Source organism: Coloeus monedula (assembly GCF_965178545.1).
Source record: "Coloeus monedula genome assembly, chromosome: 22".
Taxonomy (NCBI): Eukaryota; Metazoa; Chordata; class Aves; order Passeriformes; family Corvidae; genus Coloeus; species Coloeus monedula.
Window position 1 is genome coordinate 1,535,060 of NC_138802.1, and position 22,925 is coordinate 1,557,984.

The 22,925-nt window shown below is 60.0% G+C and overlaps 1 protein-coding gene across 1 annotated transcript in view; it reads left to right on the top strand.

The window, feature by feature from the left end:
• AGRN (agrin) overlaps positions 1-22,863 on the top strand; it is a gene marked incomplete at its 5' end in the record, with an annotated part of 85,560 nt that extends 62,697 nt beyond the window's left edge. Inside the window, 21 exons of the mRNA XM_082295608.1 lie at positions 245-350; positions 982-1,365; positions 1,459-1,593; positions 2,937-3,064; positions 4,587-4,701; positions 4,989-5,108; positions 6,374-6,718; positions 7,755-7,947; positions 8,427-8,642; positions 9,863-10,092; positions 10,617-10,751; positions 10,865-10,961; positions 11,167-11,331; positions 11,443-11,554; positions 12,400-12,411; positions 13,280-13,396; positions 13,900-14,089; positions 15,380-15,467; positions 20,095-20,319; positions 20,841-20,944; positions 22,560-22,863. Of these exons, the coding sequence (XP_082151734.1) occupies positions 245-350; positions 982-1,365; positions 1,459-1,593; positions 2,937-3,064; positions 4,587-4,701; positions 4,989-5,108; positions 6,374-6,718; positions 7,755-7,947; positions 8,427-8,642; positions 9,863-10,092; positions 10,617-10,751; positions 10,865-10,961; positions 11,167-11,331; positions 11,443-11,554; positions 12,400-12,411; positions 13,280-13,396; positions 13,900-14,089; positions 15,380-15,467; positions 20,095-20,319; positions 20,841-20,944; positions 22,560-22,717 (3,375 nt within the window). The 3' untranslated portion in view covers positions 22,718-22,863. The remainder of the gene's footprint in view (positions 1-244; positions 351-981; positions 1,366-1,458; positions 1,594-2,936; positions 3,065-4,586; positions 4,702-4,988; positions 5,109-6,373; positions 6,719-7,754; positions 7,948-8,426; positions 8,643-9,862; positions 10,093-10,616; positions 10,752-10,864; positions 10,962-11,166; positions 11,332-11,442; positions 11,555-12,399; positions 12,412-13,279; positions 13,397-13,899; positions 14,090-15,379; positions 15,468-20,094; positions 20,320-20,840; positions 20,945-22,559) is intronic.
• Positions 22,864-22,925: the final 62 nt, after the last annotated feature.

The window sequence follows — 22,925 nt, forward strand, 5'->3', positions numbered from 1 at the left end:
TCAGGGACATTTGGGGGTGTTCTGATGTCTCTCCCCCACAGAACCAGGCAGGGGATTGTTCCCTGCTGGTGACATGCAGGTCACACGTGTCCCCCGGCTGGGGACGCTCCGTGCCCGGCTGGCACCTCCGAGCTGCTCTGTGCCCCACAGGAGCCCCCCCAGAAACACTTCCAGCTTTTAGGGCCCTGTTCCCGCTGCTGGCAGGGGCCCAGAGGTGCAGCTGCAGTGTCCCCTGTGCCCCCAGGTGTGTGGCTCCGACGGTGTCACCTACGGGGACCAGTGCCAGCTGCTGACCATCGCCTGCAGGCAGGGCCAACACATCACAGTCAAGCACGTGGGGCAGTGCCACGGTGAGTGTCCCCTGGGCAGTGCCACGCTGAGTGTCCCCTGGGCAGTGCCACACTGAGTGTCCCCTGGAGAGTGTCCCCAGGCAGTGCCACGCTGAGTGTCCCCTGGAGAGTGTCCCCTGGGCAGTGCCACGCTGAGTGTGCCCTGGAGAGTGTCCCCAGGCAGTGCCACGCTGAGTGTCCCCTGGAGAGTGTCCCCTGGGCAGTGCCACACTGAGTGTCCCCTGGAGAGTGTCCCCTGGGCAGTGCCACGCTGAGTGTCCCCTGGAGAGTCTCCCCTGGGCAGTGCCATGCTGAGTGTCCCCTGGAGAGTGTTCCCTGGGCAGTGCCATGCTGAGTGTCCCCTGGAGAGTGTCCCCAGGCAGTGCCACGCTGAGTGTCCCCTGGAGAGTGTCCCCTGGGCAGTGCCACGCTGAGTGTCCCCTGGAGAGTGTCCCCTGGCAATGCCACGCTGAGTGTCCCCTGGAGAGTGTCCCCAGGCAGTGCCACCCCCTTGTCCTGATGCTGACCCTTGCCTCCTGTGCCTCTGGGACACCCCTGGCACAGCCGATGCCCTTCCTGGGGTTTGTCACCCCCTTCCCGGTGCCATCCCGGCCTTTTCCCCCTCCTCACCTCCTGTGTCCGCTCCTTGCAGAGTCCATCCCCCACACAAGCCCCCCCGTGCCCCCCACGCCGCTGCCCACGCTGCCCCCGGACCGGCTCCTGCTGCCCGCACCCCCTCAGGCCACCACGCGGGCCCCGGAGCCCACAGGGGTGGCCACCAGCTCCGTGCCGCTGGAAGCCAAGCCCACGGAGCGAAGCCACCCCACGACGAGGCGCGTGACAACAGCCAGGCCGGCCACCACGCCCTGGGTCACCCACGGCATGCACAAGGCCACCATTCGCCCGCTGGCCACCGCGCCCGTGGTGGTGGCCACCAGCCAGCCAGGCTACAGCGAGTCCGGCAGCGCTGAGGGCAGCGGGGACCAGGACATGGGGACCAGCGGTGACCAGGAGTCCAGCGGGGCTGGCTCTGCCGGTGAGTGCCAGCCCTGGGTGTCACCGCGGGTGGAGCTGGGGCGTCACCGGGGCGCAGAGGTGTCACTGCTGATGTCCCCTTGCTGTCCCCCAGGGGAGGAGGAGCTGGAGGAGGGCCAGGTGACATCCACGCCTGCCATCGAGAGGGCCACGTGCTACAACACCGCCCTGGGCTGCTGCTCCGACGGCAAAACCGCGGCTGCCGACGCAGAGGGGAGCAACTGCCCCGGTGAGCTCGGGGCTGGGGAGGGGTCTGGGGTCGCTTTGGGGTCAGGAGTTGGGGATCTCTCAAGGGGAATGACACAAAGAGCTGCCCGGGTGAACTGGGGATGGAGGAAGGGTCTGGGGTCACTTTGGGGTGAGGAGTCAGGGGTCTCACAGGGGGGATGCCTGAGTTGCCCAGCACGGTGCTGTGCTTGCCCAGCTGGTCCTGTGCCCACTCCGGTGTCCCTGAGCATGTCCTGAGCCCCAGGAGCTGGCAGGCATTGTCCCCTCTGCCACAGCCAGCCCAGGTGCCCAGGTGGGCACTGCTGGTCACCCCAAGAGCCAGAGCTCTGCCCCTCTCTCCCCTCAGGTGCCCACCCTGTCCCTGGACTGCTCCAGACCTAAAACCCTGACCAGGGCTTTGCCCAGGCTTGTGCCCAATCACCACGGGCACCAGGGGGGATGAGGGAATTCCTTGGGTTCCCTGTGTCTGTGAAGGAACTGGGATCGGGACCAGTTTGGTGCTGGTGCGGGCAGGGACAGCAGCTGGAGCCCCAATGTCCCCTCTGGGCTTCCCAGGGTTCCCGGTGGTGTTTCCTGCTCCCTGATCCAGCTGGGATCTCCCCTCCTTCCCACAATTTGAGGAAGCACAGCCACACCTCTGCTCCGTTAGAACATCCTCGTTATCCTGAAAATTATTCCTCCGGGGCCGTGTCCCAGATTTTTCCTCACTGAGGTCTTTCCTTGTTCTTTGGGGTTTTCAGCAGGACATCCCCTTTTCCTCTGGGAAAACGGCACTTTCCCTTTTTAACCCAACCTGTGTGAAGGGAGAGGGAAAAGGAAAATGGGAAGGGAGAGGGAAGGGGAAAAGAGAAAGGGAAAGGAACTTCCTGTGTGGTTCCCACAGCGGGATCTCTCCGTCCTCTGCGTCCCCAGGAAAGGATCCACCCCTGGCATTCCTGGTGCGGTTCCAGGATGGTTTGGCAGGCCTGGCTTTCCCTGTGCCAGGTCTCCTCCTCGCCCCCAGCCCCGTTCGGCCCCGCTGTGCCCCGTGCATGCCTGTGGGTGCCCCGGGCCGTGGCGTGTCCTCTAACGTGTCTCTCTTGTCACCCAGCGGTGCAGGGGGGCCGCTCTCGGGGCCGGAGCTCGCAGGATCCCGTCTGGTAAAAGCTGCCACGTCCAGCCTGGTCTTTGCCATCTGCTCCAGCACTAACCCTCCATGGCTGTCCCGTCCCATCCCGACTAACCCGGCACTGGCACTACCCCCACACTGCCATCCCCCTTCCCAGGGACTCTGCCGCTCTCCCAGCCCCTCGCCCCCCCCTGCCCAGCTAAAGGGCTTTGTCTTGTGTTCCCTCCCTCCTGCAGCCACCAAGGTGTTCCAAGGAGTGCTGATCCTGGAGGAGGTGGAGGGCCAGGAGCTGTTCTACACCCCAGAGATGGCCGACCCCAAGTCGGAGCTCTTCGGGGAGACGGCGCGGAGCATCGAGGGCGCGGTGAGTTCTGCGCCCCTTGCCGGGGGCACGGCTGGGATCTGGAGGAAAAAGGGAATTCTGGAGTCAGGGAATCGCTGGATCGAGGTTGGGAAAGCCCTCCAAGATCACCAAACCCAGCCCAGCGCCACCACGTTCACCAAACCACGTCCCCAAGTGCCACATCCTCACACTCCTGGAGCTCTTCCAGGGATGGTGATTCCACCACTGCCGTGGAGAGCTTGTGCCAGTGCCTGAGACCCAACCTAAAGCTCTTCTGGTGCAACTTGAGGCCCTTTCCTGTCATCCTCTCACTTGTTCCCTGGGAGAAGAGCCTGACCCCACGTGGCCACAGCCTCCATTTGTTCCGTGCTGGGTCAGAAATCCTTTTCCAGCTTGGCCTCGATGTTGGGACTGTTCAGACACCCCTGAGATTCCCAAAGTGTTTTACCTCCAGGAATAAGCCCTGAGACAAATCCATCCAAACCCCCTTCTCCCTCCAGTTCAGCTGCACAACTTTGGGACACTCCTGGTGTAAATCCACTCTCCCACCTCTCAGGAGAACCCCCTGCACTTCCAGCTGTGGGAGCAGGTGGATTTTGGGTGGGAATTTGTCCGTTTGGGGATGCTGAGGCAGTGCTGGGTGGCAGAGCAACCACAAACCATCTTTGCAAGGGCAGGAACATCTTTGGAGCTGATTCCAAGCCCTTTGGAGCAGATGGACAGGGCCCAGATGGCTGCTGCAGTCCCCGTGACAGCAACAGCGTCCCCAGGTCACTGCCGTGTGCCTGAGGGTGGAAATGCTCCCAAAATCATTGCCTCACTCATTCCGGGACTCTGCCGCTTTCTGGTTTTCCATGGAAACACAAAACCATGGCACAAAAGCCACCTGTGGCTGCAGACACCTGTCCCCGGTGCCACCTGCCTGATGCCACGGGTGTGACGTGCCCCTGGACCCCTCTGGCCGCTATTCCCGCTTGAAAAGGGAAAACTAAACCGCGGGATCCTGAATTAATTAATTCCAGCCTCAGCCAGGGGAAGGTTTGGTGGCCCTGGCTGTGCCAGAGCTGGCAGCGCTGGCACCGTGTCCTCCAGACAAATCCTGCAGTGTCCCAGAGCCAGCTCGGGAAGGCAGGCGGGTATTTAAGGATGCAGAGCGGGGCTCTGTGGGGTTTTCCCGAGTGCCTGAGCAGCTTTAGGTGGATTTGGGAGAGATCAGGAGGACTCGGATGCCACACAAAGGAAAATCCCGGGATGAGCTGCGAGGTGGCTCCGCTCTGGCTCGGTTCTGCTCCTGCTCACCTCAGGGGTGGTTCCCTGTCCCGCTTTATTTATGGATCCCGCTCTTCCCTTGGCCATAAGGAGCTGGCACCAGCTGGAATTGTCACAGCACAGCAGCCCCTGTTCCCTCCCTGTCACCGGGATGCCTTGCAAGGGCTTGGAAGCAAATCCAAGGCTGGCTGAGAGTCAGGATCTTCCCCTGGCAGGATCCCCATCCCAGGTTTCCCCGCTGACCAGGATGTTCCCTTTCCTCCTTCCCCCACAGCTGGATGAGCTTTTCCGTGGCTCTGAAGTGAGGAAGGATTTCAAGAGCATCCGAGTGCGGGACCTGGGGCAGAGCAGCGCTGTCAGGGTCATCGTGGAGGCCCACTTTGACCCAGGTAGGGCCATTCCCTGGGGCATTCCCAGTGGGAATTCCAGCTGGAGAACCCTGTGTGGGGAGGAGAAGGAAAGAACCATCCTAAAATTCCCTGGGGTTGTGCCTTCTGTCCTGAAAAACTTCAGTGTGAGCAGAGCTGGGAGGAGCTGCTCCCCTGAGGAAGCTGGGAGCATTTTCCTTGGGAAAGGAGGATTCTTTTCCTTGGGAAGAGGGATTTGGGAGGGAAATTCCTGTTGGAATCTTCACTCTTCCTTCCCTCCCTCCTTCCCCCCTCCTGGCTGGGATCAGCCACGTCCTACACGGCCGCCGATATCCAGGGGGCCCTGCTGAAGCAGATCCGAGCTTCCAAGAAAAAAACCATCCTGGTGAAGAAGCCCCAGCAGGAGCACATCAAATTCATGGATTTTGGTGAGTCCCTGGGGCTGTGCCGAGTGCCCCTCGCTTGGTTCAGGCTTTCAAAATGCCAGAGGAGCTCTGCTGGTCTTGCCAGGGCTTTGCAGCTGTGGCACCAAAAGCTTCCCCAGGCAGTGCCAGGGGGCAGAGGAATTGTGGAATTATGGAATGGTTTGGGTTGGGAGGGACCTTAGAGATCATCTGGACCATGGGCAGGGGTCTTCCACTGTCCCAGGGTGCTCCAGCCTGGCCATGGATGCTTCCAGGGATGGGGCAGCCTCAGCTTCTCTGGGAAATCCATCCCAGGGCCTCACCACCCTCTGGGTAAAATCCCTGGGCCTGGAATTATTTTTCCCTCAGGAAAACCATAAAAGGGTTAAAATTCCCCCCTTTTCCATGGAATATGGTCAGTGCCACTCAAGGACATGCAGCTCTGCCCTGGAAAGGGAGCCCATCCTGGAATTCCAGAGGTGGTGGCCAGTGTGGGACTCCACACACCCCAGAATTCCCAGGAAAAGCAGGGACACAGAGCCTGGAACAGGCACAGCCCTCACCTCCAGCATTCCAGCTACATCCCAAAAAAACCCCGAGTTTTGTCTGCTTTGAGGTCACTTAGGCTGCAAATTCCCCTTCCTGGTGTCCTGCCAGGAGCACCCTGGCTGCTCAAAATCCATCCCCTAAACCACGCCTAACCCAAACCCACACCTGACCCTGCTCCTAACCCACACCTGACCCTAACCCATAACTGACCCTAACCCTAACCCATAACTGACCCTAACCCTAACCCATAACTGACCCTAACCCATAAATGACCCTAACCCTGAACCGAACCCATAACTGACCCTAACCCTAACCCTAACACTAACCCATACGTAACACTAACCCTGACCCACACCTGACCCTGACCCCAACCCACACCTGACCCTAACCAACACCTGACCCTAACCCTGACCCTAACCCATAACTGACCCTAACCCAAACCAGCACCTAACCCTAATCCTAACCCACACCTGACCCTAACCCACACCTGACCTTAACCCTGACCCTAACCCATAACTGACTCTAACCTTAACCCACACCTACCCCTAACGCCAATCCTAACCCACACCTGACCTTAACCCACACCTACCCCTAACCCCAATCCTAACCCACACCTTCCCCTAACCCCAATCCTAACCCACACCTGACCCTAACCCAAACCCACACCTAACCCTAACCCACACCTACCCCTAACCCCAATCCTAACCCACGCCTAACCCCGCCCCTCTGCCGTGTTCCAGACTGGATCCCCCGGCTCTTCACCACCACCGTCACCACCACCACGGCCACCACCATGGCCCCGGCCACCACCATGGCCCCGGCCACCACAGCCCTCGGCCACCGCCCGGAGCCCGCGGGCAGAGCCGGCCCCAAGGCCGTGGGCGTGCTGAGCACCAGGAGGCCCAGCTCCACCAGCCCTGGCAGCGGCAGGAGGAAGCCCACCCGGCAGCCCCCTGGCACCACCAGGAGACCCCCCAGGCCCTGCGAGTCCCACCCCTGCCTGCACGGTGGCACCTGCGAGGACGACGGCCAGGACTTCACCTGCAGCTGCCCGGCGGGGAAAGGAGGGGCTGTGTGTGAGAAACGTAGGTGATGCTCCCAAAAATCCCGAATTTAGGGCCTGAAGAATCATTTGCCAGCCCCTGCCTTGGGCAGGGATGCCACCTTTGGACATTTCCAGAGATGGGAAACAGCACAAAACCACTGAGCAGGGACAGAGGGATGGGGGGGACGTGCAAACCAACCCCAAAATCGGCCCTGGCACGGCAGGGGTTGGTGTCACCGGCTGTCCCAGCTCTGCCAGTGCAGCTTGTGTGGGTACAAGTGGGTGTAAAAGCTGAGCAGAGAGGTTGCAAAGAGCGAGGAGCAATTCCTCCCTGGCTCTGTCCTGATCCCAAAGCCCTGGGAGGTTGGGAGCTGCTGCTTTGTTGTCCCAGCTCGTGGCAGCGTCACCCAGCATCACCCAGTGCCACCCAGCCAGGCTCTGCCCACCCTCCCCAGCACCAGGACGGGGGTGCTGCTGATCCAGGCTCGTTTCCCAGCCCTTGGAGAAGCTCGGGAAGCAGCTGGATCCTGGCAGCACTGCTGGTGTTTACTGGGAGCTCCCCCAGGTGCTTTGGGGTCACACCAGGGGCTCTGGGTGGGCTCATTCCTAAAAAACTTTGTCCCTAAAGCCGTCACCTGGAGCTCTCCAAGCCCTGGGTGTCCAGCCCTGTTGGTTTTAACGGGATTTGGCCGCCCAGATCCTTTGGAAAACGTCGGCTGCAGTAAGGAAAAGCCAGGAGTGATGGATGGGAACCTGTCAGGTTTTTGGGGAGGAGAGAGGAAAATTAAGGAGCAGGGAAGCTGAGTTTGGAGGAGCTGTGGGAGCAGGGCATGGGAAGGACCAGCAGCGCTGATTTTGAACTGGGAGGAACTGGTAGGGAAACTTCTGGATGAAGTAATCCCGATTTTTGGGGTAAATGGCGTCACCAGAGGGGTCTGTGGGCAGCACTGGGAGTGTTCAGGGGGATCATTTCCCAGGAATGTGGCCTCAGAGGGGCCTTCCTGGCAGGAAAACATTCCCGGGTTTGTGCCAGGCGCTCACTGCTCCATCCTTGTGTCCCCTCCCCGGCCCCGCAGCCATCAGGTACTTCATCCCCAGCTTCGGGGGCAAGTCCTACCTGGCCTTCAAGATGATGAAGGCCTACCACACAGTGAGGATTTCCATGGAATTCCGGGCGCTGGAGCCCAGCGGGCTGCTCCTCTACAACGCCCAGAACCACGGCAAGGATTTCATCTCGCTGGCGCTCGTGGGCGGCTTCGTGGAGCTCAGGTGAGAGGCACAGCCAGGAGGGGGAATTTGGGTTGAATGGAGCCAAAGAGGCCTCAAAGTGGACAAAAATCCAGGGGGTTATTTTTGGGATGTAGCTGCAATACTGAGGGAGCTCGTTCCCTCTTCTCTGCACAGTGAACTCACTTGGCTCCCTCTGAATTTCAGAAAGCTCCGAGGTGTGGGAGGTTGGTTGTTTTGGGCGAGCGGGAGATCTTTTTTTGGTGGTTTTTTTTTTAGCTGGGTAAGGAAATGCAGAGGGGGGCGGGGGGGAAGAAAGGGAGAAAAGCAGAGGAGTGGGGTTTTTTTGCATTCCAAAATCCAATGGGATGACTTTGGAATGAGGGGATGGGGAGGGCAGAGGTGGAGAGGGAGAGAAGGAGAGAGGGAAGGAGAGGGTCCCCAAGTGCTCCCAGTGCCACACCACCCCTGGCATGGGCCAGCTGGCACCTTTGGGCACAAACAGCGCTTTTTTCCCCCAGGTTTAACACCGGCTCCGGCACCGGCACCGTCACCAGCCGGGTGCGCGTGGAGCCGGGCCGGTGGCACCAGCTGGTGGTGACACGGAACCGGCGCAGCGGGGCCCTGGCCGTGGATGGGGAGCCGCACGTGAGCGGGGACAGCCCCCCGGGCACCGACGGCCTCAACCTGGACACCGACCTGTTCATCGGGGGAGCGCCCGACGACCAGATGGCACTGTGAGGGTGGCACTGGGCCTGCGGGGTGGCACTGGGATTGTGAGGGTGGCACTGGGCCTGTGAGGGTGGCACTGGGCCTGCGGGGTGGCACTGGGACTGTGAGGGTGGCACTGGGACTGCGGGGTGGCACTGGGACTGTGAGGGTGGCACTGGGCCTGGGGGGGTGGCACTGTTCCCATGAGGGTGGCACTGTCCCCGTGAGGGTGGCACTGCCCCATAAAGGTGGCACTGTTCCCATGAGGGTGGCACTGTCCCCGTGAGTGTGGCACTGCCCCTATGAGTGTGGCACTGCCTCATGAGGGTGGCACTGTCCCCGTGAGGGTGGCACTGTCCCCATGATGGTGGCACTGCTCCCATGAGGTTGGCACTGTCCCTGTGAGGGTGGCACTGCCTCACGAGGGTGGCACTGCCCCATGAGTGTGGCACTGTCCTCGTCAGTGTGGCACTGTCCCCATCAGGGTGGCACTGTCCCCACGAGGGTGGCACTGCCCCATGAAGGTGGCACTGTCCCCATGAGTGTGCCACTGTCCCCATGATGGTGCCACTGTCCCCGTGAGTGTGGTACTGCCTCATGAGTGTGGCACTGTTCCCGTGAGGGTGGCACTGTCCCCATGAGGGTGGCACTGTCCCCATGAGTGTGCCACTGCCCCCATGAGTGTGGCACTGTCCCCATGAGGGTGGCACTGCCCCCATGAGTGTGCCACTGCCCCCATGAGTGTGGCACTGTCCCCGTGAGGGTGGCACTGTCCCCATGAGGGTGGCACTGTCCCCGTGAGTGTGCCACTGTCCCCGTGAGGGTGGCACTGTCCCCGTGAGGGTGGCACTGTCCCCATGAGGGTGGCACTGTCCCCGTGAGTGTGGCACTGTTCCCGTGAGTGTGCCACTGTCCCCGTGAGGCTGGCACTGTCCCCATGAGTGTGCCACTGTCCCCGTGAGTGTGGCACTGTCCCCGTGAGTGTGGCACTGTCCCCGTGAGTGTGCCACTGCCCCCATGAGTGTGCCACTGTCCCCATGAGTGTGCCACTGTCCCCGTGAGTGTGGCACTGTCCCCGTGAGTGTGCCACTGCCCCCATGAGTGTGCCAAGGCAGGGACAACTCCCACCTTGAGCCTGGAGTCTCTCCCACCCCTGGCATTGTGAGGGCAGCACAGCCCGACCCCACTGCCCGGCCCAGCTCCCCGCTGTGCCATGGGCACAAACCCTCCTCGTGCGTCCCCTCAGGGTGGCCGAGCGCACCACGGCCACGGGCGGCCTGCGGGGCTGCATCCGCGTGCTGGGCATCAACAACCGCGTGTACGACCTGCGGGACGGCGCCGGCGACGTCCTCTACGGCAGCGCCGTGGGCGAGTGCGGCAACGACCCCTGCGAGCCCAACCCCTGCCACCACGGCGGCATCTGCCACGCCAAGGAGGCAGAGATGTTCCACTGCCAGTGCCGCGACGCCTACACGGGTACGGGGATGGGCGCTGCGGGGTCTTCGCCCCACCCCCCTGAGATCCCAGAACCTTTGGGATCGTCGTGGAGGGTGAAGCCACGTCCGGTGAGGGTGGTAAGGGTCAGGATCTGGGTGTTCTCGTGCCCCAAATGAAGTCCCCTTTAGAGGCAGTAAAATGACATCCCCATAAGGTGTTTTAGGGGTGTGGTGCCCTGCTGTTTGTGGGGTTCGCTGTGGGGAAATTCCTCACTGGAAGAGGGATGGGGCACTGGAATGGGCTGCCCAGGGAGGGCTGGAGTCACTGGCCCTGGAGGGGTTTAACAAAGCCTGGACTGGCACTCAGTGCCGGGGTTTGCTTGGTGAGGAGGTGTTGGGTCATAGGTTGGACTTGATGATCCCAAAGGTTCATCCTGGGATTCTGTGGGATTTCCCAGCTCATGGAAAGCCACCTGAGCCAGGAGGGGGGACACTGGGGGCACTGGGGACACGGCTCTGTGCTGGTGGCCGTGGGTCGGTGCCGAGCTGCCTGTCCCGCCGCAGGGCCCACGTGCGCCTTCGAGAGGAACCCGTGCGAGCCCTCGCCGTGCCACGTCTCTGCCACCTGCCTGGTGCTGCCCGACAAGGGGGCCCTGTGCGCCTGCCCCATGGGCCGCGAAGGGGAGTTCTGCGAGCGAGGTGGGACGGGGCATCCCCTGGGGCAGGGCGGGATCCCGGTGCTGGTGTCCCCCAGCCTGGTGAGGCTCTGGGGCCGTGCCTCGTGTCGCTCACCTCGCCCCCTGTGTGCCCAGTGACGGAGCAGGACCACTCCATGCCCTTCCTGCCCGAGTTCAACGGCTTCTCCTACCTGGAGCTGAACGGGCTGCAGAGCTTCGTGCCTGACCTGCAGTAAGTGCCAGGGATGGGCAGCAGAGGGGGAAATCCCCACCCCACAGCGCCCTGAGCGCGAGGGGCATCCCTCACCTGGCAGGGCTGGCATCCGTGCCATGGCCACGGTCCCAGGCTGGCAGGGTTATCCCAAGGGAGACAGGGATGGAGAAACCGAGCGTGAGGGCAGCTCGAGGAGAGGGTATCCATAATCCTTATTTGTCAGGAACAAGATGTCCATGGAAGTGGTGTTCCTGGCCAAGAACCCCAGCGGGATGATCTTCTACAACGGCCAGAAGACCGATGGCAAAGGGGACTTTGTGTCCCTGGCGCTGCACGAGGGGCACCTGGAGTACAGATACGACCTGGGCAAAGGGGCAGCCGTGCTCAGGTGAGCTGGGGTGGCCCTGCCTGCTCAGGGCAGGTTTCCAGTGCTGTCTTTGTGGGTTCTGAGGGCAGAGCTCTCACCTGGGAGCTTTCTTTTCCCCTTTTTCCCCACCAGGAGCAAGGAGCCAGTGCCCCTCAACACCTGGATCAGTGTCCTGCTGGAGAGGAGCGGGCGCAAGGGTGTCCTGAGGGTCAACAACGGCGAGAGGGTGACGGGGGAGTCCCCGGTGAGTTTGGGGGTCTGGGAGGGCTCTGGGCATGTGTGGGAGGAGTTCCCCAGGCTCTTGGGTTTTCAGTCGTGGTTTTGAGGGTGGAGGAGTGGCCAGGACCCGGGCAGGGAAGGATCTCCTGCCAGACAGGAGCTTCCAGCCCCTCGTCCCTCCCTGTCCCTGCACACAGAGCTCAGCCAGGTTTCAGGAATGCCTTTGATGAGCCCCCCACACTCGCACGGAGCCCCCATCCCTTATTTCAGCTCTGTGTGTTGGGACAGGTACGTGAGGCACCCGTGGGGAAATGATTCCATCGTTAATTAAGGGGTGTCAGGAGCCCCCCAGCACGGGGAGGAGCTCATGGAGCAGGGAAAGCCTCGTGGTGCTGCTGCTGCATCCATGGGTGCTTCCTCTCCTCTAGTCCCAGCTGGAGCTTCCCTCTCCAACTCCAACCTCTCCCCACCCCTGTCCCTCCACGCTTCTGTCGCTGCATTCCTGGGGGTCCCTTCCCTGCCCCTTTCCAGCCAGGAAGCTGAGAAGGCAGGAAAAGCCCTGCTTGCCGCTGAACTCATCCCCAAATCCAGCCGGAACCGCAGCATTCCTGCAAAACCAGGGATTTTTCCTCCCCTCGCTCTGCTCTTTTGAAGCTCCTCTCCGAGCGAAGCCGCTCCCTGGGTGGCAGTGACCCTCCTGCCACCTCCTGCCAGTCCCTGAGCCACCCAGCCAGGGTGGCAGCAGGGTTTGGCAGCCCTGCCTGTTGCCATGTCACCCCACTGATGTCCCTTTTCTCTCTCTTTTTTTTTTTCTCTCTCTCCCTTTGATTTTCCTTTGTATTTTTCCCTCCCCTGCTGTCTGGATCCCAGAAATCCCGTAAGGTACAGATAAGTATGACCCCCCCCACGCCTCCATCTCATCTGCCATTGGCACCTCGTTCCTTTTTTTTGTGTTTTCCATCCCGATCTCAGTGTTCCACCCCGCCCCTTGCCCATCTGATTTAGGATCCCTGTAGTTTAGAGCCGCTCATTCCCTTTTCCTCCCTCATTCCCAGCCAGTTGTTGTGTTCTGTTTCGGGAGCATTCCAATTAATCCGGTCATTTTTTTTCTGTTAATCCCATGGAACATTCGTTAGTGATCCATATCACCCCGTCTTTGCTGTGGCCCTGGCTCCATCCCAGAGAATTCCCAGGAATGGGCATCGTTCCTGGGGCTGGAGCCTCACCTGGGATTTTCCAGCAGAGCGACAGCAAGGAGGGAATTTCCTCCTCCAAAAACACCACGTGGGGTGCAGGAGAACCTCCTCAAGCCATGGGGTGCAGGAGAACCCCCTCAAACCTGGAGCAGCCAGGATGGATCCCTCTGGAATGTGCTGGGATTGAGCTCCAGCCCTGCAGAGGCTCGGGGCGATGTTTGGGTACCCGAGTTTTGGGGTCGCACGAAACCAGAGACCCCCTCCAGGCCCGAGGGCGTTGGGACAGCCCTTCCCCAAAATTCAATCCATGGGAAACCTTTCCCAGGTGCCCACCAGGGGTGGGACCTCGCAGTCCTTGGCATGAGGAGGTTTCCTGGAGGCTCCATCTGTAGAACCATAAATAAAACATCATAAAATAAAACATCATAAAATAAAACATCATAAAATATCCCAAATTAAGGGAGCCACGAGGATCCTCAAGCCCAACTCCTGGCCCCGTCCAGGACAACCAGGGACACCCTGACACCTTCTCCATGATTTTCCTGTTTCCCCAGATGCCTCACATGGTGCTGAACCTGAAGGAGCCCTTTTATGTGGGGGGAGCCCCGGATTTCTCCAAGCTGGCTCGAGCAGCCGCCATCTCCAGTGGCTTCGAGGGAGCTGTGCAGAAGGTGAGGTCCTGGTGGCCAGCCCAGTGTCCACTGGGAGCTGTGAGAGGCTGCAGTCCTGGTGGCCAGCCCAGTGTCCAGTGGGAGCTGTCCCACCTGCCCTGGGATGGAGCTGGGAGCTCTCCTGGCATGTGGAGCACACCTGGTCGAAAAGTGGCACCAGTGGGGGCCAGGAGGGGAACATGAGGTCACAGGAACATGTGGGAATTGGGGATGGATTCCCATCTTCGGGATGGATTCCGGTCTCCTCTCGTCCCCAGGGACACTGCCTGGTTCCCTCATGGCACCAGAGGTGGCAGTGAAGGACCATCAGAGAGTCCCAGACTGGTTTGGGTTGGAGGGACCTCAAAGCTCATCCTGTGCCATGGGCAGGGACGCTTCCGCCATCCCAGCCCCGTCCAACCTGGTCCCGGACACTTCCAGGGATGAGACATCCACAATTCCTCTGGGAAATCCATCCCAGGGCCCGGGCAGCTCGTGAGTGACTCCGTTTCTCCTCCCTGCAGATCTCAGTCCAGGGGGTGCCCATGCTGATGGAGCACAACATCCGCAGTGCCATGGAGATCTCCCCGTTCCGGGGCCACCCCTGCACCCAGAAACCCAACCCCTGCCAGAACGGGGGCTCCTGCAGCCCCAGCATGGAGGGCTACGAGTGCTCCTGCCAGAGGGGCTTCTCTGGGGCCCACTGCGAGAAGGGTGAGGGGCCACAGGGGGCTGGAGGTGGCCATGGGGACTGGAGGTGGCACAGGGAGCTGGAGATGGCCATGGGGGGCTGGAGGTGGCCATGGGGGGCTGGAGGTGGCCATGGGGGTCTAGGGGTGGCCCAGGGAGCTGGAGGTGGCATAGGGAGCTGGAGGTGGCCATGGGGAGCTGGTGGTGGCACAGGGGGCTGGAGGTGGCCATGGGGGGCTAGAGGTGGCCATGGGGGCCTAGGGGTGGCCCAGGGAGCTGGAGGTGGCACAGAGGGCTGGAGGTGGCCATGGGGAGCTGGAGGTGGCCATGGGGGCTAGAGGTGGCCATGGGGGGCTGGAGGTGGCACAGGGCACTGGAGGTGGCCATGGGGAGCTGGAGGTGGCCAAGGCGGATAGAGGTGGCCATGGGGGGCTGGAGGTGGCCATGGGGGGCTGGAGGTGGCCATGGGGGCTAGAGGTGGCCATGGGAGCTGGAGGTGGCCATGGGGTGCTGGAGGTGGCCATGGGGAGCTGGAGGTGGCCATGGGGGCTGGAGGTGGCCCCTCACCCACATGGCACTGGAGCTGTCCTGGTGGCAGCAGGACAACGTGGAGGCCAAGCTGGAATTCTTGTCCTTCCTGTAATCACGGAATGGTTTGGTTGGAAGGGATTGAAAGCTGCTCTCATCCCACGGGCAGGGACACCTCCCACTGTCCCAGGGATCCTAAATCAGATGGAAAACCTGGGAAAGCTGCAGAAGTTCAGCGCATCCAGCAAGGGTTAGGGTGAAAAGGAGCACAAATCAGGATGTTCTTTGAGAGAAAAACCCTTGGAGAGCTGGGCTAGGGAATCATGGAATGGGTTGGGTTGGAAGGCACCTTAAATCCCATCGTTTCCCACCCCATCCATGGGCAGGGACACCTCCCACTATCCCAGGTTGCTCCAGCAATCCCAATCCACTTCCAGGGGTGGGCCATCCACACTTCTCTGTGTTGGTACCTCCCCACCCTCCCAGGGAAGAATTCCTTCCCAATATCCCACCTAAACCTCCTCTCTCTCCATTTAAACCCAATAAATCAAAATTCCAGTTCAAACCGACCTTTCCTGGCTTCCAAATGGGGAAATGCTGCAAATCCCGGGTTCTAAAGCCGCTCAGACCTCTCAAGGGGTGACATTTCGCAGGGGACACAGCTTTGGGTGTGTCAGGGATGCTCAGTGAGGAAAGGGGGATTTTCCCAGAGTCCCAGCATGGACAGGAATTATCTGCCTTTCCCTGGCAGCTCCTTTTCCCACCTCCCTGTTCTTCCCCCCTCAGTGATCATCGAGAAGGCAGCGGGGGATGCCGAGGCCGTGGCCTTCGACGGCAGGACGTACCTGGAGTACCACAACGCCGTCACCAAGAGGTACCTTGGCTGCTGGCCTGAGCCAAGCCCCAAACCAGGAATTCGGGCTGATTCCAGGAGGAAAAGCTGGGATCCAGGAGCTCCAAACCAGGGCCGGCTGTTCCTGGTCCTTCCCGGCAGAGCTGCCCTGTTGGCAGAGTGTTTTCCCCCCACATTCCCAGCTCCAGGCCTGGCTGTGGTTCTGCTGCCTGGAGGAAACTCCTGGCTTAGCCCAGCCTGGTTTGGGAATGGGATGGAGCTGCATCCTTCATGTCCCAGGCTGGATGGTGCTGCCAGCAGCATGGGACATCTCTGCTTTGGGACACGTGTGACTGTCCCGACCTCTGCTCGTCCCCCATGCTGGGGAGGACCCTGTGGTGTCCATGGCTATGCTGGTCCTTGGGAATTCCCTCTGGGAATGCTGCCTGAGGTCCTCCAGGCTGCAAATTCCTCCTTCAGGAGACTCCTGGGAGTTCTGCTCAGTGCCCTTCCTCCCTCCCCACTGGGGTTAATTCCCACCTCCAGGGCGCTGGGAGAGGGTCTTGGATGGGATCCCATCCATCTGCCTGTCCCATTCCCAGTTTCCCAGCCCTGCGGGGGGATGTCCGTGTGGAGCTGTTGTCTGTCCCTGTCTGTGTGTCTGTCCCCTCTCAATGTCGCTGTTTCTCTGTTTTCAAGCCACCTGAGCAATGAGATCCCAGCGTAAGTACGGCCCCGCCCACCCTCACCACGTCCCCACTGCCACCCCAAACACCGGGGCAGCTCCGGGCAGGACGAAGGGGAGGAATCTGGGGCTTCTCCCGGCATCTTCTGGGGGAAAATATTCCCATTCCAGAGGGGAGGAGGACTCGGGTGCTGACGGCAGCTCGTGGGGTTGTACAGGAGCTGCTTTACCTGGATGTGTCACATCCAGCTGTTGTCCCAGCCCTGCCTCATCCAGCTGTTGTCCCCCCGGCATGCCTTAATTTAATTAGTAAGCACGATTTGAACAGAGTTTAAGGACGAGCACAGGGAAGGAGAACTCCTGTGGCTCCCTGCTCCGGCAGCAGCTGAAGGTGTTGGAGATGCAAACTCAGGGTGCTGATCCCGCCCTGATTTTTCCAGCATGGATGTGGCTTTGGAGGAGGCCGGGCTGGGCACTGGGAACCCCTCAAAACATCCCCGGTGTGGATGAGGGGTCAGAAAAAGAGTCAGGGCAGAAGGATGGGGAGAAGTCCAAATGCCTGGGCAGCTGAGATGTGCTGTCTGTGTGTCTGTCCTGCACCGAAGGGAAGCCCTGCTCCAGGAGGAGCATTCCCTGCTGTGGGAAGGGGGAATTTGGGGGGATCCCTGCCTGCCCCATCCCATCCCATCCCATCCCATCCCATCCCATCCCATCCCATCCCATCCCATCCCATCCCACCTCATTCTGTGCCCGCTGGGCACGGGCAGGGCCCTGGGGGCTGAGCTGTGCCTGTGCTTGGGGGGCTGCAGGGCCATCACCTGCATGCTCACAGCACTGGGAGGGGCTGGGAAGGCTTTTTTAGGATTTTTAGGATTTTTAGGATTATCCTGAGTGTCCTCCTAAGCTGGGCAGTGCCCTCCAGCACTGTGGCCTCACAACTGTCCCTGTGCACCCCCCCCACCCCGAGCCACAGCCCTGCCAGTGACCCTGCCTGGCCCAGTGCCCTGCAGAGGGAATGTCACCATTCCCAGCCTTTTCCCAGCCAGTTTGGGCTGTGCTGCCCCATCCTGGGAGGGATCTTCTCCCAGTTCCCCCTGCTGGGCTTGGCTGCAGCCCTGCCAGGCCGTGGGCTGCCCATAAAAGTGGATTTTTTCTCCTCCAGGGTGTGCCCAGGGCAGGACCAACATTCCCATGGCTCCTCCAGCCCTGACATGCCCGTACTGGTTTTTACTGGGACATCCATTTTTATAGTTTACGTTTATTTAGGGCTGAATGAGCAGGACCTGGAGCCTGTGACACTTGCAGGGACAGCTGCACTCCTGGATTTCCCCTTTTCCCTGCACTCCCTGTCCTGTGAGTGCCCCAGGGCTGACTCAGAGGCCACATGTGACAATTCCACGTCCAAGAGGGGAGCTCATCCCGAAGCATCCCAAGGGCAGGAGGAGGAAAAACGGCCTCAAGCTGCACCAGGGGAGGTTTGGGTTGGATATTTGGGAAAATTTCTTCTCTGGAAGGGCGGTCAGGGATTGGAAGTGTTCAGAAGTTGTGTGGATGTGGCACTTTTGGATGTGGTTTTGTGAACACTTCCATGTTCCACCCCAGTTCCAATGCCTGGCAGCCCTTCCAGTGAGGGAATTCTCCCAAATATCCAATCCCAACCTCCACTGAGGGAATTCTCCCAAATATCCAATCCCAACCTCCACTGAGGGAATTCTCCCAAATATCCAATCCCAACCTCCACTGAGGGAATTCTCCCAAATATCCAATCCCAACCTCCACTGAGGGAATTCTCCCAAATATCCAATCCCAACCTCCACTGAGGGAATTCTCCCAAATATCCAATCCAAACTTCCACTGAGGGAATTCTCCCAAATATCCAATCCCAACCTCCACTGAGGGAATTCTCCCAAATATCCAATCCCAACCTCCACTGAGGGAATTCTCCCAAATATCCAATCCCAACCTCCACTGAGGGAATTCTCCCAAATATCCAATCCCAACCTCCACTGAGGGAATTCTCCCAAATATCCAATCCCAACCTCCACTGAGGGAATTCTCCCAAATATCCAATCCCAACCTCCACTGAGGGAATTCTCCCAAATATCCAATCCCAACCTCCACTGAGGGAATTCTCCCAAATATCCAATCCCAACCTCCACTGAGGGAATTCTCCCAAATATTCAATCCCAACCTCCACTGAGGGAATTCTCCCAAATATCCAATCCCAACCTCCAGTGAGGGAATTCTCCCAAATATCCAATCCCAACCTCCACTGAGGGAATTCTCCCAAATATCCAATCCAAACTTCCACTGAGGGAATTCTCCCAAATATCCAATCCCAACCTCCACTGAGGGAATTCTCCCAAATATCCAATCCCAACCTCCACTGAGGCCATTTCCTCTCCTCTGTCCCTTGTCCCCAGCCCGCCCTGGCTGTCCCCTCCTGCCAAGGAGCTGTGGAGATCAAAGAGGTCCTTCCTGAGCTCCTTTTCTCCCTCAGCCCCTCCCAAACCCGACTCCGTGCCCAGCACAGGTTGGATATTCCCTCCTTGCCGTTATCCCGCTCTCCCTGCCCCAGCTTCCACTTCCACAGGTGTTTCCATGGCTGGAGGAGGCTCACCCAGGGGACAATTCCCGGCTCTCCTGCTCGCTCCAGGCAGTTCCTGCTTGGAAGCTGCGCGGGGTGAAAAGCTGTTCCCAGCGGGGTGGGAGAGGGAAGGAAGGCAGGAAGGGAAGGCAGGGAAGGAGGGAAGGCAGGAAGGGAAGGCAGGGAAGGAGGGAAGGCAGGAAGGGAAGGCAGGGAAGGGTCTCCTCGCTGCCCTGCGCTTATGGCACGCTCCCCTTTTTTCCCCCATCCGAGTCCCGAGGCGCTGGATTTCCCCTCGGAGCCCAGGTGAGTGTGCCAGGCTGCCGCTGTCTCGTGCTGTGCCCGTGCCTCAGCATGTCCCCGTGTCCCTGTGTGTGTCCTGTGTGTCCCCATCCCTGCTTTTTATCCCTGAGGGATGAGCTCTGCAGAGGGGGCGCCCAGGCTGAGTGACCCTGCAAGGACATCAGGCCTTGTCCTGCCCTCTGGATGCAGCATCCCGTGGGGATAAAAAGCTCTCGGTGCTGTCTCTGTTGTCCAGTCTGTGTCTCTGTGCCAGGAGCCTCGTGCCTGTTCCAGAGGCAAAAATCGGGATGCAAATATGGGGGAAATCCCATCTTTCCTTCCTTCCTCCCTTGGGAAAAGACCTAGAGAAGGTTTTGTTGCCTCCATCCCCTTCCTGTCACAGTCCCAGAGTGCCAAGGCTGCCGTGGCACAACTGGCAGGGACTGTGCTCCATGAGGACAAAAACAAGGAATCTCCATCTGGATCTTGGGGAGAATCCCAGGAGAGCTGAGCAGCCCCGCTCAGGGCAGCAGGAGGATGGGGATTGGTGTTCCCAAGAGTGGCAGCTGGGTCAGAGACCTCCAGGGCTGCTCCTTGGATCCTCTGGCCTGGTTTGGAGCTTCCCATCCACTCCCACAGGAATTCTGATAGCACAAAATCCACCCCCCTTGAGGTGCATCCCAGGAGTGGGGTGGAGGTTATCCCAAAATCTGCCACCCTTGAGGTCTATCCCAGGAGTGGGGTGGAGGTTATCCCAAAATCTGCCACCCTTGAGATGTATCCCAGGAGTGGGGTGGAGGTTATCCCAAAATCTGTCACTCCTGAGGGCAGCAGGTGAGGATAGACCCATCCTGTGTATCCCAATCCCAGGAGTGGGGTGGAGGTTATCCCAAAATCTGCCACCCTTGAGGTCTATCCCAGGAGTGGAGGTTATCCCAAAATCTGTCACTCCTGAGGGCAGCAGGTGGGGACAGACCCCATGGATGTATCCCAATCCCAGGAATGGGATGGAGGCTATCCCAGCTCCCTGGGAAGAGGAGGAGGCTGCTCCAAGGAGCTGCTCAGGAGCCGCCTGTCGCTTTTCCAGCCCCGTTCTCCCTCTGCTCTCCCTGCAGTGAGAAGGCCCTGCAGTCCAACCACTTCGAGCTCAGCATCAAAACCGAGGCCACGCAGGGGCTGCTCCTGTGGAGCGGGAAGGGGCTGGAAAAGTCGGATTACATCGCCCTGGCCATCGTGGATGGCTTCGTGCAGCTGAGCTACGACCTCGGCTCCAAACCCGTCACCCTGCGCTCCACAGTCCCCGTCAACACCAACCAGTGGATCCACATCAAAGCCTCCAGGTGAGGGGGGACAGTGGGATGGGGATGGGGATGGGGATGAGGCGGCTGAGTCACGGCACAGTGATCCCCAAGGATCTCTCCTTGGATGAGAACAGAGGGCAGGCCCTGCCCTGCTGGGACACGCCGGGAAATGTCAGAGGGGACAGACAGGAGGTGTGGAAGGGCCATGCCTTGGATTTGGGATCTCTGAGGGTTTCACATTCTGTTCCCAGTGGGAGCAAGCCGGCCCTTTTTTATTTTTATGGGAGGTGGGAGCGGGCAGGGATCACGCCCCTGGAGTGCCAGGGATTCCTGCCACGGGATCTGGCAGGGCTGGGGTGGCTCTGTGGGATGCCACAGGGGTGCTGGAGGGGACAGTCAGTTGGGTGGCACTGGGGCAAGGATTGTATCCAGGGATGCTCAGCTCCACAGCTGGAAAAGCACTGGTGCTTCCCGGTGTCGGGATTTGCAGGGAACAGCTCCGGGCCTTCCCTCTGAGGCTGTTCATTAATTGCTGGTTTTCCTCCCTCCCTCGGGAGCAGGGTCCAGAGGGAAGGCTCCCTCCAGGTTGGGAATGAAGCTCCCATCGCCGGCTCCTCCCCTCTTGGGGCCACCCAGCTGGACACGGATGGGGCCCTGTGGCTGGGTGAGTCCGGGGGAAAGGAGAGCATTCCCGTGTCCCTGGCTGAGGATTCAGAGCTGGAATGGGATGGGGATGTCCCTCCCTTCCTTCAGCATCACACCGTGGCCTCAAAATTCCTACAAATGCTGAGGGACCTGTGCCTCTCCCTGCCATGGCACCGTGTCCCCTGAGGGGGTAACTGGGAATTAGAGTCATAACTGGTGTTGGAAGGGACCTTAAAGCCCCTCCAGTGCCATTCCCAGGCACATCCCACTATCCCAGGGTGCTCCAAGCTGGCCTGGGACACTTCCAGGGATGGGGCAGCCACAGCTTCCCTGGGAATTCCATCCCAGGGGCTCCCCACCCTCACAGGGAAGAACAGGGTTGGATTCTACTCACACTTTCTGGAAGCATCTGTGCTTATCTCCCTGGTCTGAGCCTGTAGTTCAGGTCTAACCTGACCTACAGGGAGTTCATATTCCAAAATTTCTCCTTCTGAGGCCCACCTAGAAGTTACCTGGAAAGCAGGATTTTTTCCATGAGGAATTTTTCCGGGGCTTGCCCAGGCTGTGTTTGCAGTCAGCCCTTTGTAACTTCAGCGTGTTTGATGGGCCACCATTGGCAGTGCAGTCACTGAACCAAAATGCAGCTTGAATTTGGGGCCAAATGCCAAGGAGACGAGACTCGGATCGGTATTTTAGAGTAGAAATAGAACAGTGTTTTCAACAGAAATACCAGTAGAAAGAAGCCAGTGGTTTAAGTGTCCTCAGGAAAGCGACAGGCATTGGTTGGAACTGACGTGATTTAAGCGGAAACAACGACTTAATTTTTATAAAATGAATTCATTTAATTGATATTTATTAATGGGCAGGGAAGAGGGTTTTCCCTGCTGTGGGGAGGCAGTGCCTGGGGGTGAGTGTGTGACAGAGTGTGTGACAGCACCGGGGATGGTGTGTGGGACTGTGAGCGTGTGCCACCACTGGGGCTGCTCTGGCTGTCCTTGCACCGTCCCCAGTCTGTCTGTCTGTCTGTCCCCTGTGCCCTGTCCCTGACCTGTCCCTAGTCTGTCTGTCCCCTGTTCCATGTCCTTGCAGCGTCCCCAGTCTGTCTGTCTGTCTGTCTGTCCCCTGTTCCATGTCCTTGTACTGTCCCCAGTCTGTCTGTCCCCTGCCCCCTGTCCTTGCACTGTCCCCAGTCTGTCTGTCCCCTGTGCCCTGTCCCTGACCTGTCCCCAGTCTGTCTGTCTGCCCCCTGCCCCATGCCCTGTCCCCAGTCTGTCTGTCCCCTGTCCCTGCAGTGTCCCCAGTCTGTCTGTCTGTCCCCTGCCCTGCCCTGTCCCCAGTCTGTCTGTCCCCTGTCCCCTGCCCTGACCTGTCCCCAGTCTGTTTGTCTGCCCCCTGTGCCCTGCCCTGTCCCCAGTCTGTCTGCCCCCTGCCCCATGCCCTGTCCCCAGTCTGTCTGTCCCCTGCCCTGACCTGTCCCCAGTCTGTCTGTCTGTCCCCTGTCCCTGCAGTGCCCCCAGTCTGTCTGTCCCCTGCCCCATGCCCTGTCCCCAGTCTGTCTGTCCCCTGCCCTGCCCTGCCCCCAGTCTGTCTGTCCATCTGTCCCCTGCCCTGATGTGTCCCCGTGCCCTTTCCAGGGGGGCTGGACAAGCCGAGCGTGCCCCACAGGCTGCCCAAGGCCTTCAGCACCGGCTTCATCGGCTGCATCCGGGACGTGCTCGTGGATCGCCGGGAGCTGCACCTGCTGGAGGACGCCCTGAACCAGCCCCGGATATTGCACTGCTCGGCCAAATAGAGCCCAGGGACCTCCCTCCCTCCCCCTCCCTCCTGCCTATTGCTGTAATTATTTTCTATTTTTGTAAACTTATTGCTTTTTATATTTTTTGGGGGGGGACAGGGAGGGCAGGAAACCCCTTTTTTCTTTCGGGTTCTTTGGGTTGCAGCCCGTGCGGGGCGGTGAGGCTCGGCCCGAACAGCAGCGACACAGAACAAACCTCGAGGCT